The sequence below is a fragment of the Equus caballus genome, chromosome 25 (genome assembly GCF_041296265.1).
Source record: "Equus caballus isolate H_3958 breed thoroughbred chromosome 25, TB-T2T, whole genome shotgun sequence".
In the NCBI taxonomy this organism is placed as follows: domain Eukaryota; kingdom Metazoa; phylum Chordata; class Mammalia; order Perissodactyla; family Equidae; genus Equus; species Equus caballus.
This window is the reverse complement of record NC_091708.1, coordinates 29,106,851-29,123,715: the sequence shown is the minus strand read 5'-3', so window position 1 is coordinate 29,123,715 and position 16,865 is coordinate 29,106,851. Positions and strand designations below refer to the sequence as shown.

At 44.2% G+C, this 16,865-nt stretch overlaps 1 protein-coding gene across 6 annotated transcripts in view; it reads left to right on the top strand.

Annotated features, from left to right (window-relative positions):
• The window catches only part of ASTN2 (astrotactin 2), an 828,204-nt gene that overhangs the window by 803,681 nt on the left and 7,658 nt on the right, over positions 1–16,865 (top strand). For all 6 annotated transcript variants that reach the window (XM_023628756.2, XM_023628754.2, XM_070251110.1 and 3 more), the window contains 2 exons: positions 8,131–8,231; positions 10,090–10,273. In XM_023628756.2, the coding sequence (XP_023484524.1) occupies positions 8,131–8,231; positions 10,090–10,273 (285 nt within the window). The remainder of the gene's footprint in view (positions 1–8,130; positions 8,232–10,089; positions 10,274–16,865) is intronic.

Below are 16,865 nucleotides of genomic sequence, written 5' to 3'. Positions count from 1 at the left end.
TAATGGAGTCTGTGAGTTGGGCATTCAGACAGGCCACAGAAGGTTGGGCTTTCTTTGCTCCATGAAGTCTGGGACCTCAGCTGGAAGGAGTCACAAGCTGAGGGTAACTCGACTGCCTGAGCCAAAATTACCTGAAGCCTCCTTTACTCATCCATCTGTAGTCTGAGCAGGGATGACCTGAACACCAGGACTGCTGACGTGCCTGATGTAGACTTTCCATGTGTTCTGGCTTCTTCACACCGTGGTGGCCTCAAGGCAGTTGGATGTCTTGCAAGCAAGAATGTTTCAGAGCAAGGCAGAAGTTGTATAACCTTTTATGACCCAGACTCAAAAGTCACACAGCATCCCTTCTGCTGTTCTCTATAGTCAAAGCACTCATGAACTCACCAGCATTCAAGGTGAAGGAACATAGACTCCCTTGCCTCTCAATGAGAGCAATGTCTTGCCTCTCAATGAGAGCGATGTCAAAGAATTCAGAGGGCCTCATTTTAAAACTATCATAGAAGAGATTAATCATTTAAACACATACACATCGAATAATGGTGAATGCTTACTTAGCACTCATCATGTGCCAGGCACTGTTTTGAGTACTTTATTTCTCCATAATCCTTTTTTTTTTTTTAAAGATTTTATTTTTTCCTTTTTCTCCCCAAAGCCCCCCGGTACATAGTTGTGTATTCTTCGTCGTGGGTTCTTCTAGTTGTGGCATGTGGGATGCTGCCTCAGCGTGGTCTGATGAGCAGTGCCATGTCCGCGCCCAGGATTCGAACTAACGAAACACTGGGCCGCCTGCAGCGGAGCGCGAGAACTTAACCACTCGGCCACGGGGCCAGCCCCTCTCCATAATCCTTTTGAAGGAAGTAACATTATCATATTATCATCTGTACTTTACAAGACAAGAAACACTGAAGAACAGACAATAAGCACTGAAGAACTGAGAGGGTAATTAACTTGCCCCAGGTCTTAAAGATAGTAGGTTATAGAACCAACATATGAACTCAGGTAGTCGGGCTCCAAAGTTTATTCTAACCATGGCACGCTCTGCTTCATTGTGATCATGAAAATGAGAATACTCTTTCTACTACTCAAGCAGAGCTGGATTAAGAACCCTAGTTTTTGGACTGCTAGGTGTCTAGCAAGTGTTCTTGTCAACAATCAATTACAAACATTATTGCACACCTACTCTGGGTCCAGGCTGTTCTGTACATTGTGGGTAGTCCAAGGGAAGAGGTATGATATTCAATTTTGTTCATAAGAAACTTAAACTGTAGGTACAGGGATTGAATTCTGATTTAATTCTCATAACCCCGTGAGATGGAACCTTTGTCCCCGTTTTACAGATAAGGAAAACAAGGCCCTAGGGTTAAGTTGCGACTTGCCCAGCAGCTGCTAGAATCTAGATTCAAACCCTGAACAGTCTGATAGGCAAGCCCATGCTCTTTGGCATAGACTCCAATGGAGAAAATTCTGGAATGGATAACACTTACTCTTTCAGAGGAAAAAATCTTCAGTCCCTAGAATATCAGATCGAGACTATCCCTCACAGGTCATCTTGGTTTAGTTCCCTCACCATGGAGACGGGAGACTGAGACCCAGAGAAGGGCAGGTAGTTCCCCTGGCCATCCAGCAGCTCAGACCCAGAGCTGGAGCTGGGATGGTGTTTCTCCCACCACGCTGACCACCACATTGTGTTGGGAATGGCAAGGAGGGGAGTGATGGTAGTTGGGGGCGGGGGAGAGGGGGTGCGGTGAACTAACGGGAAGTTGTTTGCCAAAGCTGTGTTGGGGAAAGGAGAATTTTATAAGACCAGGGCCTCTGGCCTGGAAACATCTGTTTCCCTTCAAATCAGCGAGGAGACTTTTGCCTCCCCACAATGCCTAAATCATGCGGCGGCTGGGGAAGAGCAGGCGTTGGCCTGGAGACTTCAAACGCATTCTACCGTACTCCTGGGGACCTGGTCCTGTCGTGGGCCTCTGCGGCTCTGTCCCTGCTCTTACCCGCTGTCAGATCTGTGAGAAGCTCTCATCGCCAATTAACTTCTCGGTTTCATTCTCTCACCCCTGCTGCAAGGGGGTTGGATGGGACCAACACCAGCTTCCTCTTCACCCAGCCTCTGATCTCCACTAGGACAACTTACTCTGAGTAGGGGGAAGTCAGAGCCTTGGGCACTGACATAATAATAACACTGTTGTTAATAATACCCACAGCTCTCTCTCACTGAGTGCTAGTACATGCCAGGCATAGTGGTGAGCGCTTCCATACCACATCTCATTTTATTCTAACAACTACCATATACAGTCCATTTTAATGTTATGATTCCTGTTTACCTTACATAGCCAATAAAAGAGGGGTCAGAATTTAAAACCAGTTTTTCTGATTCCAAAGTCATGCTTTTAGCCATACTGTTATTCCAGCTCCTTTAATGATTTCTCAATCTAATCACCTTTCATTCATTTTACAAATGGGGAAACTGATTTCCAGACAAGGGTACTATATCTCATGATTGAGTCATTCATTCAGTCTGTCATTTATTCTGGAAAGTGTTTGCTGAGCACCAAATGATTTAGGTGTCTGAGCACCAGAAGTAGGTAGATAGAGATGGTCAGAGCTGTATTCCAGTCCTGAAGACACTCACATACCCATGGGGACCAAAGAGAAGTGTACAGGCACTGACTTAGTCATGCAACATATGCTGTGACAGGGTACCATGTAGGGAGAAAAGATTCTCGGAGATAAGGTTTGATTGATGCTCCAAGGACAAGGTGGAGAGGATCAAGCAGAGAAGTAGAAAGGTGACCCAGACAGAGGGTGCAGCATGTGTAAAGGCAAAGAGGTGGAATCCATGTCCTGGGACCATTGGCAGTTGGATATGGTTCTACTGTGAAACAGAGGAGGAAACAAAGATTGGTAAACAAGGTTGGATCTGTGGCCAGGGTTTATTTGAGATTCAATGATAGAGTCCTGTTAAATGAAGAACATCAAGGAGCCACATTGGTAGAGTTTCGACTTTGTCCTGAGGACGCTGAAGAAACATTGAAAAATGCTTTGCATTTGAGTCATCAATCCGAAGGCACTTTCCCACACATTAAAATCCCAGTACACTGAGACCATATTGCTTGGATGCTAGGCATCCAAGATCTCACAGACCCCAGTCTGTGGCAAAGCTGGGATGCAAACTCAGGTTTGCAGCCACCTTGGCCAGTGTTCCTTCCCCTGAAGCAAGGTCAGAGGAAGGAATAGCAAGACTTTGAGCCTGGAGCTCCAGGTTCCTAAACTGCTCATCCCATTTCATCCTCGGAGCTACCTCTTTTATCATAAAAGTATCCCATAGGCGCGGTTGGACCTATGTCAGCCAGGTATACAAGAAGCAGGGTAGTGTACAGAGGAACACTGGAGGAGAAGTCGGAAAAGCCAGTGTCTTTTCTCTCAACTTATTGGCAGTGAGTCCTTGTTTCTTTTCTCTCTGGGCCTTGGTTTCCCCACCTGTAAAATGAGGATGTGGAGTCTGGTGATGGATCAGGAGTTCTGATTCAAATTATCGGTCTATCTCAGCCTGCCTCAGTGGGCAAAGAGAGGATGAGAGAACTGAGCAGAAGGTAGTTGGCACCCTTCTTGATCCCCTGAGAAACACAGAGGTCTGACTGTACTCTCTCTCAATCCCTCCCTCTTCCCCCTTTCCGCTCTGCTCTATGGGTGTACCTTTGTCTGTTTCTCAGTCTCTCTCTGTCTCTGCATCTCTCAGTCTCTGTCTCTCTCCTCCTTCACCACATCAGGGGTTGCCACTTTTGTTCCCTCACAAAGAGCCCTGTAGGCCCTGCCTGCTCCCCTAACAGCTTTCAGATGTGTTTCTGGAACAGTTCTACAATTACAGCTGAGACAGGCAGAAAGTGCATGCCCTTGTGACTTTTGACCCAGGCCTGTGAAGTTGACATCTTCCTTTTTCTCCACCCCTCAGCCCCCACTGGCAGGGTGGCCTGAGGCCTCCTCCATCTTGAGAGCTCCACTGACACATTTGGTTACTCTAATAACACAAATAGAAGCTACCTTTTAGGGAGGAAAGATTGAACCAGGCCTGTTACAATTATTATATCATTGGGTGTTGATCCATAACTTGTGAGTTATAGATAACTTCCCCCTATTTTACAGATACAAAGACTGAGGCTTAGAAAAGATGTGGTGGCTTCCCTAAGAATGCTCAGCCAGCAGTTGGAGAAAGCAAGGATTCTACCCAGCTTTTATAACTTGAAAAGTTAAGACTACTTCTTGCCCAGCATACCATTATGCATGCTGCTTGGCTAAGCAGAGAGGTGTCCCTGGACCCTCTTGGTGAAGGAAATGTCTTGCAGAAGCGCCATGGAAACATAAGTGGCCAATGGGAAAGCAGTGTTAAAAAATTTTCCAATTGCTCCTGTTTTGAGGCTCATTCACATATTCCATTCACTACAGCCTTCCGTGTCTCCGTCAGTTGAAATGCAGCTCCTTCTCTTCTACTCCACAAAAGCATTTTTAAAATGTGCACTGTTGCACAAATAAGTGCCCTTTATGTGGTCTTTATAAAAATCTGCAACTTGCAAGCCACTTCTCATCCATCACTTCGTGTAATCCTTGAGACAGCCATGTGCTGTTTCTACAATTATCCCCATATTGTTGATGCAGAAACTGAAATTGAAAAATGAGATGTGACATGCTCAAGTTCATTCATTTACTCAAATATTTATACCTCATACTGTCTTAAATGCCAGGGATGTAGCTGAACCCAAGCTGAAATGTCCACCCTCTGGGGGTTGCAGGCTAGGGTTTGGATCTCGTCTCTGCCACTTTCTAGATGGGTTGTTGTGTGAATAGTAAGTGCTTACACAATGTTACCCAATACTGTATTTACCTCCCCAGCTTGCCACTTGCTTACTCTCACATCTTGGAGTTTCTTTGTGATCTTGTTCCCAACCCTTCCGCACAACTTCCCAATCATAACTCACTCTGTATAGCACTTACGCTTCACTTCCATCCACAGTGACCTGTGAGTTGGGCAGCAATCTCCCTATCAGAGATGCCAGATGAAAAAAAAGAGGCGAAATAAGCTCAGAGGGGTGAAGTGACTTGCCTGAGGTCACAGAGCAAAGGAATAGAACTGGAATGTGAGCACAAGCCTGGCCATCTCCAAGACCAGGCTCCTTCCTCTGTCACCCACTGCTTCCCTGGACCGAGATAGTAATGGATATAGTAAGCACTAGAATTGAGCTCCACTCACAGTACTGAGGTATGATAGCAGGAGAGAGAGAATGCCCATGTTCCAATGCTTTTGTTCTCATACCATAGGCACAAGCCAAAAGCCTCAGGAAGCTGATAAATAGATTGGCTTCTGTCTGAAAATAGGGCCCCAAAACCCCATATTTGTCCCCTTAAGACACAGATATTAGGTGCAGGCCCACACTTCCTTACTCTTACCAGCACTCTAGCCCAGCTGATGAAACATAAAAGGTGGAATTAGACTTGACAATATAAGATAGTACTACAGTGTGGTTAAGAACATAATCTTTGGGTTCAGGCAGACCTAAATTCTGGTCCTCTGTTGCTACTTACTTAATATGTAATAATAGGTCAATTACTTGACCTTTTTGGAATTGATGCCCTAATCAGTAAAATGCAAACAATCATAGTACCCAACTCATGTAGGATGAAGATTAATGGAATAATGCAAGTACAAGACCCAGCAACCTAGTGAGCACTCGTTAGATGATGGCCATGCCTATCATTACACCCAGGCAGTGTGCTGGGTTCCCTGCACTTGAACAATTCTGCAAGGGGGAGTGCATTTCTCCCATTTCACATCTGGGAAGACTGATAATCAACCAGCCCAAGGTCATACAGCTACTGAGCACCAGAGCCAACATTTGAATGGAAGCCTGTTGGGTTTCGAGGCTCCTTCTGCTTCCCCACATCATTGCCACTATGGCTCTGGGTGACCTAACCCCTGCTTGACCCCTGACCTGGGCCTCTTTTGCAGCAAGCCAGCAGGAGAGCTCAGTGCTGACATTCCTGTAGTGCTAAGAGGCATCTCCATGGGTCTGTCTTGGGCTTAGTGGCAGTGTCCCATAGCAGCAAAGAATGTGAAGCATATATGGTTATGGGGCTCACTGCCAGCCTGGCTTGTGGCATCGTAGACACAGGCCTGGTATGACCGATCGATGAATTCCTTTGTGCACTGAGAATACCAACTTCCTATTCCTCGTTACTCCAATTGGGGGAGAAGAGGCAGGATGGTGCTAATGCTCTATCTTAGTTACAATGAAACGCAGAATCAATATCAAGGAATAAGCTAGAAACACATTCTTGGGATGGCATGAGTACCTTTCCCAGTTCCTTAAAAGATAAACTGAGTTATTTTTAAGAAGGAGATTTCACACAGGTAGGGACACAAATAATATTTTCTCCAGAAAGACACTGCCTTCTGCATACTGTGACCCTTGTACCAAGGAGTTGATTCGTGGTACCTTTTATAAAAACAACCTTTCAGGGATCAGGTCATGAGGTATCAAGGCTGAGAAGGCCTGTTTTATAGCTTTCTTCTAGGATTGTTTAGGGAAATTAATATTGATAATGCAGGTAAAACTCGTAGGTCAGTGCTTGACACATATTAAGGTCTTAGCACATCTAAGTTAATTTGCACAACAAATTCATATTCATTAAGTGTCTAATGTGTGCAGTCCATCAGGGCTCGCCATTCTGCAACTTGGCAATCATAGGGTTATACCCATTTTACAACATGAGGTAAGTTGAGGTATTGGGGAAGGAAGAAAGGAAATAGGGCCTCTGGAGTCACAGTCTCTTCTTCTTGACCTGTGGAACCGTCTTCCCACTCCACAGCGTGGCCTCTACTCTTGAAGTCTGGTGAAAGAGGATGGGATGCCAAAGATAGGACACTCAGATGCTCAACTCTTATTCATGCAGCTCCTGTCCTTCAAAGCTCTCCTCCTCTTGAAAGTCTTCTCTACTCACTCCTTGGACTTTGTTTAAACCACAGAACCCAGAGATCTGGAGGTATGAAGGGTCAGACAACCTCCTCGAGATAGGCCAGAGGACAGTGGCTGCTCCAGAAAGAATTCTGTGCCTTGAATTGGGCCTGAATCCACCAGGTCTGTGGTTTACCAATGCTCCCCTTCAAAAGCCACACAAGCTGTCTATACCCTCCAGTACACCATAGAGCTTCAGGTGACAACACAGAAAGGTGGAGACATGCCTCTACCTGGAATATCTCCCAGCCTCCCTATCATGGCCCACAAGGTCCCCACTGATCTTCACCCTCATCTTACTTTACTACAATCGCACCAGCTGTCTCTTCCTCCAACAGTCTGGGATCTTTCCTCAGTGCCTTTGCACTTACTGCTGTCCCTGCCTCAAATGCTCTTCCCCCAGGTCTTCCTCTCATATGCCGGTTCCTTCCCATTATTCAGGTCTCAGCTCAAACCTTCTCTCCAGGAAGACCTTCATGGACAAACTTGTCTACAGCATGTACATCCCCCCTCCACCTTAGTCTTTTTCATGTTATCCTGTTGTCTTCTCTCTCACATTTACCATGGTCTAATTTTTTGTTTACTTTTGGATTAGCTTTATGCAAGCAGGGACCTTGACTCTCTTGTTGCTCACCTTATAACCTTAACACTGAAAATAATTCCTAGCACATAGTTGATGCTCAAAAAGTATTTATTAAATAAATGAATGAAAGAATATATAAATGAGTATATCTAGCCATACAAGATAGCATCAGGGTTCAATTCTCAAGCCCTGGACTCAGACTCCTCTCTCCAAGTGACTGTGAGACCATGGAAAGACACATAGTCCAAGTCTCCATTTCCTCCTTGGTGAAATGCAGGTGGTAAGAGTCCCTGCCTTCTAGGTTTGCTTACTTGTAAATTAAGAAATAAAGTGCATAGTGCCCAGCAGGCAGTTGGTGCTCAATAAATGCTTTATAATTATCTTTATTTTTCTTCCAAATCATTTCTCCTGTAGCCCAAGCATCCTGGAGTTCTTTTGACCACTGCTCCTGTGCTATGATTTGGTGTTCCTCCTTGCAACTTCCAGGACCTTCTCTGAAGTCACAGCCTGGTCCTCTGTTTTCTTGCCCTGCTATAGGTTCACTCTGTATGCTGTGGATACACGAGGGAGGCACTCAGAGCTCAGCACAGTGACCCTAAGGACAGCCTGTCCACTGGTGGATGACAACAAGGCAGAAGGTAGGCGACCCATTTCTTCACTTCCCAGGTAACTTCCATATTTCCTCTCCCTAAGTTCTGTACCCAGCAGTAACTAACCACCACCCCTTTCCTGCACCACATGAATATTGGTACAGGGAGAAGAAAGTGATGGAACTAAGGGAGCAGGAAGAACATGATGCTAAATTAATCAAAGCCATGGGGCAAATTGAGATTGACCAGCAATATCTTTGCCAGTGGAAAGACTTGCTTCTCTTTTGTAGAGTTTGTCTGTGTTCTGAGTTCGAGGCAAGGAATAGTACAGAGTCAGAGCCCCATCACTGTATCCTCCCCCTTAGCCTGTGCTTCTTAGAGACCAATCACTTTCTTCCACTTCAGTCTGTGCTACAGCTGGCAAATCAGTGGCACCGAGAATACCCCTTCACCTTTCTACACCTGTGGCAGACATCATTAGCTGATAACAGCATGCTTTCCCATCTAGCCCCGGGGTGGCCTCAGAATCCTGAGCATAGAGCCACAGGCAGTGACTGTCAGGCATAGTTAGCACACAAGATTAAACCTTTTTTGCTGCTCCTGGTCCATGAAGTTGTCAACATCAGGTAAAACACCTGAAAAAAATAGAACCAATCAATCAGATCCGTCTTACACTTAGTTCTTGGGCAATGTGTAGGTGCAATTTCTACATCAGGACTGGCAGAAATGTGATGGTAGCTCACGAGTCCTGCTGATTCACTTAAGTTAAGCAAATATTTTCTAAGAGCCCTGATACAAGCAATGGAGGAGACATATGGTCTCCACCTTTTAGGAGTCCCCATTTCAGAGGGAGAGAGAGAACTTTCTACAAAGGGCTCAATAATAAGCTGGATAATAAATGTTTTGTCTGCTAGTAGACGAGAGGAGATGGTGAACTATTGAATCTCAAAGGCAAGGGGGATTTGAGATATTTTCCTGATGATGTATTACTATTATTTTAAAATATCACCTGCAGATGGTTAAAAAAAATAAAAATAAGAAAAGAAAATAGTGCAAAGTAAATGTTTCTCCCATCCTAAACCCAAGTCCCCCAGATTCTCCTAGAAGCAACCATTGTTAGCAGACTTGAGGACATAACATGAATGTTTATCAGAGTCTTCAAAGATGAAAGAATGTGCCTCCTAGTCAAGAGAGCAGCCCATGATGAATTTAAATTACACCAATTAGTAGGAATAACTGAAGGAGTAGAAATTGCCATGAATGGCAAGCAAAAGAGCCTGGATTTTCTTTGAAAGATTTTTGAACAGAGACCTGTTAGACCTGATCACAGAAATGTGTTGGAAACATTAAGGAGATAGAAGTAGACTGTTGAGATGAGCCCAAGACAGTTTTTAAACCTCTCCACTTTTTTTGAATTTTCTGTTAAATCATGGGCACAAAACTTATGTTAATAAACTTAAAATTATGAGCACAAACTTTGTGCCTGGCCCTGTGCTGAACGCTATTTTGTTGTTGTTAGTCTCGATCGAGTCGATTCCGACTGGTAGTGACCCTATGCACAGCAGAGTGGAACCCTGCTCGACTTTTTTGTGCCATCCTCTCACCTTCCAGTGCTGCATCAGACAATGCTCCATTGCTATTCACAGGCTGAGGGCTTTACATCCACTTTTTGATTTAGTCTTCCCAATGCACCTCCAGAGTAGACATTGTTATCTCCAGTTGCCAGAGAGGAAAACTGAACCCAGCAAGTCAATGACATATTCAGAACGGAATTAAGGTTTGTCTGCCCCCAAAGACCATGCAAGTGAACTCCTGCAAGAATATGCTTTCCTTGTTGTGAGGCATGTTTCCATCCTCACTTTTTCTAGCTGTCCAGTGATCTGTGCCTGCCCTTCTTCCCCTTCAGAGATAGCTGACAAGATCTACAATCTGTACAATGGGTACACAAGTGGAAAAGAGCAACAGACTGCCTACAACACACTGATGGAGGTCTCAGCCTCGATGCTGTTCCGAGTCCAGCACCACTACAATTCTCACTATGAGAAGTTCGGCGACTTTGTCTGGAGGAGTGAAGATGAACTGGGGCCCAGGTATGGGTGTATGAGTATCAGTGGTATGGTAAATTCCTCCCGCTCCCATTCGACTTCACTGAACCCTTTGTTCCATAGGCTGAGAATGGGCTTTACCAAATAAGTAAGGGTGGTGGTCACCTTAGTTATGTCAGGGCTAGAGATGGGAAATGGACAGGGACAGGAACAGTGAGAGAATCTTGGAATTGTAGCCTCTTGGATTCCTGGAATGTCAGGTAAGAGAGAGACATCGGCACTTTTTCAAGCAATGACTCCCCTGGACAACCTTCTACCTTCAGTTTTAGAGATGGGAAACTTAGACTCCTTGAGGGAATGTGTCCCAACAAGATCATAGAACAGCATAGTGGCAGGGCCATGGCCCCTAGTCTAGGGCCTCCCTACTCTTCCATAAGAAGTCAGAGTTTTTCTAGAGTAAAGTCTGTGAGTGACCATAGCAAAATACATTCATAAATTCAACCTGTATTCAGGCATAATTTTTGTCACCAGTTGTGACTATGCCAACCACTGTGCTCGGTGCTATGGAGGATTCAAACATAACGAAGACGCAGTCGCTGTCTTCTGAAGCTTCATAAAGCAGGGTGTGAAATGCTGACTACCTTTCATACCTTCCGCCTAATGACATTCATTCCTTCATTCATTTGTTCAGCACAAACTTAGCACCTTTTCTACTTGGTTGCTTGTCCACCACGCAATAGTAAAAAGGTAGAAGCAGTCCCTACCTACACATAGCTTACCACTGCAGGTAACTAAACAAACAATTGCAAGGAATAGGAATAATAAATGTCCTGATGGCAGAAGAATAGGGCCGTTTGGGGAGGCAAGGCATAGACGCTTGGTTTAGGTGACCCAGTGAAGGCTTCGCAAGGGCTGAGACTCTGAGCCCTAAAGGGTGACTAAGGGTCAGGCCAGTGGAGGGAGAGGAGGATTGGAGGGTTTTGGGCAGAGGCAGTAGCCTGGGAAACTCTCAAAGGAGATAATGTTACATTAGAGCAGAGTTTTGCTCTCAAATTTTGCTCATTTGCATACCACCTTTACGATTTTTGCCATGTCATCCGACCATATGAACTATATTTATTTGATGTTTCTTTCTTAGATTCACTTCTTTTTGTTTTTTGCCTCCCCAAAGCCCTAGGACATAGTTGTGTATTCTACTTGTAAGTCCTTCTAGTCCTTCTTTATGAGCCACCACCACCACATGCCTGCCAATGAGCGGTGTGGTTCTGCCCCTGGGAACCAAACCCGGGGCCACCAAAGTGGAGTGCACAGAACTTTAACCACTAGGTCATCAGGGCTGGTTCTCTTAGATTCACTTCTTGCTGAAAATATATTTGAAAAGAAAACAGTGCATCATTTTGCAAAGGGAAAACTGGGACCATCTACCCTTCATAGAAAATTAAACCTAAACATTCAATACAATAAAAGAAAAAAACCCAAACAAACAGAAAACAATGTTGTTCAATCCTAGCAGAGCCTGAGACTCTCCCTTTAGAAGAGAAGATTAGCAAGAGTTAGAGAAGTATTAAAGACACAGCCCCAAACCAAAACTTTCTTTTTTAAAGTTATCTGGGTCAGGGGAAGAGAATGGAAAAGGGACTCTAACTCCCTTTCCCAATGTGATTTATTATTGTTTCATCTGGGTCTGTGATCATCTTGGGAACCACCTGAAATCCTGTTCCCTGACCCAGGGAAACTCCTTCCAGGCGCTGTGTGTGGAGGAACTGAAAGAATTTCCGTGTAGTTGGAGCAAAGTGTGTAACAGCAGGAGTGGTAAGAGATAAGGAGGGAGAGGTCAGCAGGGGCCAGTCTCAAATGCCCCTTAAGTAGGGTTAAAGAGTTTGGATTATCTCCCTAGGGTAATGGGAAGCTTTTCAAGTGTTTTTCACAGGGGGGTGATATCAGATCTTTAAGAGAGAAAGATCCCTGTGACTGCAGTTGGAAGCATGAACCAGAGGGGTCAAGACAAGAGGAAGGCAGTGAGGCCCTGGAGGCTGTTGTCATAGTATTTCAGGAGAGAGAATGTGGTCCCATAGGCCAGGGTGGTATCAGTGGCATTGGAGAGAATTGCATGACTTCCTGAAATTCTTAAAGGGCAGCCCTGTATGCTTTCAAAAGCTTTAAAATTACCCTGTAAACTGGGCAAAGTAGGGTATCCTCCCCATTTTATGGATGATAAGGAATTAGAGGCCCCATGCAGTTAAATGAGCTGCCCAGAGTTGCACAGAGGTTGGTATGGAGGCTGGTTCCACCCTGAGCTCTCACCCTGAGCCCTTACAACACTTGCAATAATCCTCCAGGAATTTGAGGCCCTCAAGAGAAGAGCTGAGAGCTTGGTCAAGGGATAAAAGGGATCTTTCCCTGGCGCAGGCCTTATCTGTTCCGTTGAGTCCTGGACTGTAACTCTCCCTTTCACATGAAAGGAAGGTTCTTTAGATAAAAGCTCAAAGAGGGCAGACAGGCAGGCAGAAGCACAGAGCCCCAGATGAAAGCTACTGTGTGAGTCATCCGGGCTGCCATCTTGCCCGTGGACAGGGAAAGGCATCCCACTTTATTGGGCTTTCCCACAGGGCTCAGAGAGTTTGAGTGGAAGCTAAAGCAGAGCTCCACTCCTGACTTTGTGTTTACAACCTTCTGAGATCCTTTATGACCCTCTAGGACATAAATCTTCTGGAAAGGCTGCCTGGCCGCCCACAGAGGCAGGACAACCCACTCGGTAATGGACTGTGATAACCCACTAACCTCCAGCCAACTCCCACTTTTGTTACCCAGCTTCCTCCTTCTTTGGTCTTTCTAGTCTCCGGAGGGGATCCGAGATTCCTCCAACATCCCACACTGGCTTGTTAGCAGGAATCAAGACATCTGCATCCTAATCTATCCTAGTACAGATAATAAACTTACTGTGCAACCTTGAGCTCTAGACTTCTTTGGCCCTCAGTCTCTTCATCTCTAAAATGATCAGAAGGAGCTATTATTGTGATATTCTTTCTTTTTAGCAGTGGTAAATTTTTTTCCTAAGCAAATCTTACACAGAACTCCAGGTCTTAAGTAGAATGCCACCTCCTCTGAAATGTCCACTTATTAACTCTATCATACCCTCATGTTTTAATTTTCTGTATCTTGCCTACTAGTTTTAGTGTCTTATATCGCTTATGTGTTTACTTATGTGTCATCTCTGTCTCCCACTACAAGGTCAGCTTATGTATAATTAGTGATACTTTGTGTCCTATTCACTCTTATAAGTAGGTGCTAAATAATTACTTGTTGAATAATTGGATAACGGGATGAGTGAATGTGTGGATCAGATGATTACAAAGTTGTTCTGGTAGAAACTAGAGTGCGTGGCCTGGAGTCTCACCTGCTGGGTATCCCTTTCAAATCCCCCCTGATCCCAAGGGTCTTTTAGGTCTCTCTGAGCTATCAAGGATCTACAGATCACAGCTGGAAACAGTTGAATTCTATGAACTCTGAGGTCTATCTAGCCAAAAAATTACATTCTAAAAAGTGTATTATCCTTGCAAATATTCAGAGACTTGTGGAGACCTCATTTCATTAATTTATTGATTCATTGATTCATTTAATGTGCTTACAATGTGCCAAGCTCTGTGCTGTGAGCTGGAAATATATGAGTGAAGAAGACAGATCCTGCCTTCACAAGGAGCAGCATCTTGTGAGGAAAAGACTGGTCAACAGGCAGTTGCAGTGAAACATCTCAAGAAGCATACTAGAAAAAGGAGAATGGGAAGTGTGTCTTAGAGCAGTGCTTCTCAAATTTTAACGTGCTTGAAAATCACCTGGGAGCCTTGTTAAAATTCAAATTGACTGAGGAGTCTGGGATGGGCCTGAGATTCTGCATTTCTAATGAGCTTTCAGATGATGCCAATGTTGCTAGTCCCTAAAGCACACCGTGAGTAACAAGGTTCTGGATGTGGATAGCTGCTGCAGCTAATCTAGACCTGGAGCTCAAGGAAGAATCGCTAGAGAAGAAAGTGAAGTGTATGCTTAGAATTAAAGGATGAACAGGAGTCCTCCAAGTGGAAGGGGGAGAATGTTCTCATCAGAAGGAACAGGCAAGGCAAAGACAAGCCAGGGTGAAATAAGAGAATATACTTCAGTCAAGGAGTATAAATAACGCTGATGCAGAGAGTTCAAGGTGAGAAGGAAACAGAAAAAACAAGGCTGGAGATTTCAGCCGAGGTCAGATCCTGATGGCTCTTGTGAGCCCTGTTCAAAAGTTTGTTCTTTCTCTCAAAAGCCAGGTAAAGATTTTAAAGAGAGGAGCAACTTGGGTAAATGTGCCATGGCTCTCAAGAGTTAGCAAGTGTCCAAAACATCAAAATGTAAAGGAGAGAGAGTAAGAAACTGCCCTGGAGCCAGAAGCCTTGGGTTCGTGTCCTAGCTTTGCCACCCACTTGCTGTGTGACCTTGGACAAATTCCATCCCTATTCTGAGCCTCATTTGTAACCTCAAAGGACTGAACTCCAAAGTCCCTTCCAGCTGGGAAACCAAGGAACCAGCAAATCCTGAAGGCCATAGAGGCCACAGAACAAGCACATTATGAGTGTCCTTTCGCCTCCAGCCTAGCACATCCTGTTTCTCAGGGACCTAGGGTGGCTAGGGTGATAAGAGTTCTTCCCAGGAGCATCTTGAGGGCTAATATCATGGGATGAGCTCTATTAGGATTCTCTTTGGCCTGTAATCACCAAATTCCAAAATATGTATATGTATATTCAGGCATGGATCTGTGGTCATACACCCCCATAAAATTTAGTGACAAAAGGGTGTCTCTTACCCCTGCCTAATAAATCTATCAAGCCAGTGTCCTCCAGAGCCTAGTTCCCATGGCAACCACAGGTTACTGCAAACAGCTGCTCAGAGAAGACCCGCTGACACCCAGCTGCCCTAGCCATACGGTTTCTATTAGGAGACTTGAAAAATTGAGCTCATAGGTGGCCAGGGACCAGAATTTGCTCCAGTCAGAACACCCTTGACCACTCTTGGGCTTCTCAATCCTCTCAGTTATGTTTGGCTAAAATGATAGAGTAGGGAGAAGAGAGCAAGCACTTGAAGAGATTCTACTTCAGTGAAATTGATCTGTCTAGACAGGGATGGTATATTTATGATGTCAGCCCTCTTGCTTCCGTGGCAGACATTGCTAATAGATCACAGACAGCCTGAGATCTTTCTCAACATAGCAAAACAAGAAGCCTTTCCCATCTGAAAAAGAGTTGGCACATCCTATGAATCATAGTTACTGTGACCTTCCTAAAAATAAGCAAGCCTGGGATGTCACTGTACATTCCTTTAGTCCAAGATTAAATTAGCTCCTTCCTTAGATATCTTGGATTAACTTTCTTGGAATTTCTAGGACATTGGGAACAAGAACAAACTTAGGCATCTAGGGCCTTATTCTTATAATTACAGATGTGCTTTTTAATTTTTTTCTGCATATTTTGACATATCTGAAATCAGGATAGATTATGCACAATGGACGTGCACATTCTGTCGTATTCTTTCTTCTTTTCTTAAAAGAAAATCAATAGTATCTCTTATAAGTGATGATTATAAATACAAAAAAAACACACTATGGCTTTGAATAAGTGTCCCGTGGATCAGCTACACCACTGATAATATAGCAAGGTTGGTTATAATCTTGATGTCTCTTATCAGTTTCGAATTCAACTAGTTTGTGGTTAGTTGAGATTCAGTCATTCTTACCATCAGTTTAGAAGGGCAGGTCTCATGGTTTCTTGTGTGAGAATGAAGAGGAGACAAAGTTAAATGTTAATATTTTCACTATTTGCCTTACACATCACATTTGAAACCTGATGTTGAGTTTATACACCCAGGTGGTGGTACTTGAGCTTCTGGTTTTTCTGTAGTGGGAATGATGAGAGGCTAAATTTAATCTGGATTTATTCTGAAAGCAAGCCTGGTAGATTACTGGGAAGCCATAAAACAATGGCTTCATTGCACAAATTCATCACACCAGCTTTAAAATATATGTGTATATATGCACGTTTTCAAAATGGAAATAACTTTATTGTGTTTTGTTCTAAAAGTAATTCTTGCTCATTCTGTAACACCCAAATCATACAGATATATATAAAATGGAGCTGAAAATTTTGCTCCTCTGAACCCCATAATCCCAACCCAGAGATAAAATAATTAACATTGTACACCTGCCTTCCCAGATATAGATATGGCTAGGACATGGACATGCATGTGAATAAAGAACTGACACAGGCTTAAGGATATATCTACACCTACAACCACAGCTCCATTTCTATCAACTCTGCTATGTTTTACAAGTAGATACACTGTTTACTATCTGCCTATTTACACTTAACAATACAAGTACAAATCTTTTCCCATGGATTCCTTCGGAAATATGTTTTTTTTTTTTTTTTTTTTTGAGGAAGATTGGCCTTGAGCTAACATCTGCTGCCAATCCTCCTCTTTGCTGAGGAAGACTGGCCCCGAGCTAACATCTGCGCCCGTCTTCCTCTACTTTATATGTGGGGCACCTGCCACGGCATGGCTTGCCAAGCGGTGCCATGTCCGCACCCGGGATCCGAACCGGCGAACCCTGGGCTGC